The sequence below is a fragment of the Chinchilla lanigera genome, unplaced genomic scaffold, assembly GCF_000276665.1.
Source record: "Chinchilla lanigera isolate Chin_1 unplaced genomic scaffold, ChiLan1.0 scaffold00094, whole genome shotgun sequence".
Taxonomy (NCBI): Eukaryota; Metazoa; Chordata; class Mammalia; order Rodentia; family Chinchillidae; genus Chinchilla; species Chinchilla lanigera.
The window spans coordinates 7,033,975-7,035,169 of NW_004955495.1; the positions used below are offsets into that span (position 1 = coordinate 7,033,975).

The following is a 1,195-nucleotide window of genomic DNA, read 5'->3' on the forward strand; positions in this document are numbered from 1 at the left end:
GGCAAGGGGCTCAGAGGACCTCAAGGTCACAGGGTGGCTGGGAGCAGAGCTGCGATTCGATTCAGCACCCACCTTCTCTGGGTGTGAGGCTGGTATACAGACGGAGCCAGTTAATGACTCTCCACCCTTCCCTGTCACCAGGTGTGTGGCCCGGGGACTCAGTGGGTGAGGCTAATAAGCCCTCCAGGGGCCTGAAGGGCCCCTCGCACACTCCGTGGGCCTCTGCATGAGCACCAGTAAGGCGCCTGCTGTATGCAGGACATAGAAGTCCGTGACTCATGCCTGATGCCCATCACAGGGATCGTGGTCCAGCGGGGCAGGACCTGCTGTCCTCCAGGAAACTGAGACCGAGGGGCCCTGGCGCTTCCTGCACATGGGCTGGGCCGGGAGCGCGCAGGTTTATTCCTGGTGACAAGGACAGGGTGCAAGGGTGAGAGACAAAGGCCTTGGCGGCCCCAAATCACATCCTTTTGCCCACCAGGTGAGGGCACGGAGCTTTACACCCCGGGTCTGGTCTCCTCACCAGACCCAGAGCATTTGGCAAAGTCTTAGAGGCAGAAAGGAGCCTGGCGAGGCAGCGCCCATCCCCCAGAAGGCTGAGAGAGGGGCATGGCTGCGAGCAGAGGCCAGCCCGGGCCACACAGCGAGACCCTTCTCCAAAAATCAAATAAAACAAACAGAAAGAGGCACAAAGAATCAGCGGGGCTCTCTCTTCAGTCCCAGCCGACGACCTAAAACCAGGAAAACATCTGCCAGGCACGTAAAAAGTGGCACAGAAAACGCTGGAGTTTAAAATGTACCCGCCGCGGCCATGGCACTGACCCGCGTTCTCAGACGGGGAGTTTCACAGCGGCCGGCCGTGTCGGGGGCGGTCAGGGGCTCCTCCGGGGCGGGCAGTTCCGACAGGGCGGCACAGGGACCGGCTGGCTGTGCCAGGGGCAGGCTCAGTCCTCATCCTCGCTGGCGTAGATGCCAGCCTCCCAGCGCCTGGCCATGGCGTTCTTGTGGCGGGTCACGCGGGTGGCTCCCAAGATCTGCACCAAAAGAGACACAGAGTCCCCGTCAGTATCACCACCCCCAGGTGTCCCCACACTGGCCTAAGACAGGGGCGAGGCAGGATCGTCCCCTCCTCGGTTTCAGACCCTCTACTCCTAGGAATAGGATGAAAGAACTGCTGAGTTGTTCTCAGCTCCAG

The 1,195-nt window shown here is 61.2% G+C and overlaps 1 protein-coding gene across 4 annotated transcripts in view; it reads right to left on the reverse strand.

The window, feature by feature from the left end:
* Positions 1–689: 689 nt before the first annotated feature.
* The window catches only part of Misp (mitotic spindle positioning), a 10,223-nt gene continuing 9,717 nt past the window's right edge, over positions 690–1,195 (reverse strand). For all 4 annotated transcript variants that reach the window (XM_013505341.1, XM_013505342.1, XM_013505343.1 and 1 more), the window contains one exon: positions 690–1,034. In XM_013505341.1, coding sequence (XP_013360795.1) covers positions 945–1,034 — 90 coding nt within the window. In that variant the 3' untranslated portion in view covers positions 690–944. The remainder of the gene's footprint in view (positions 1,035–1,195) is intronic.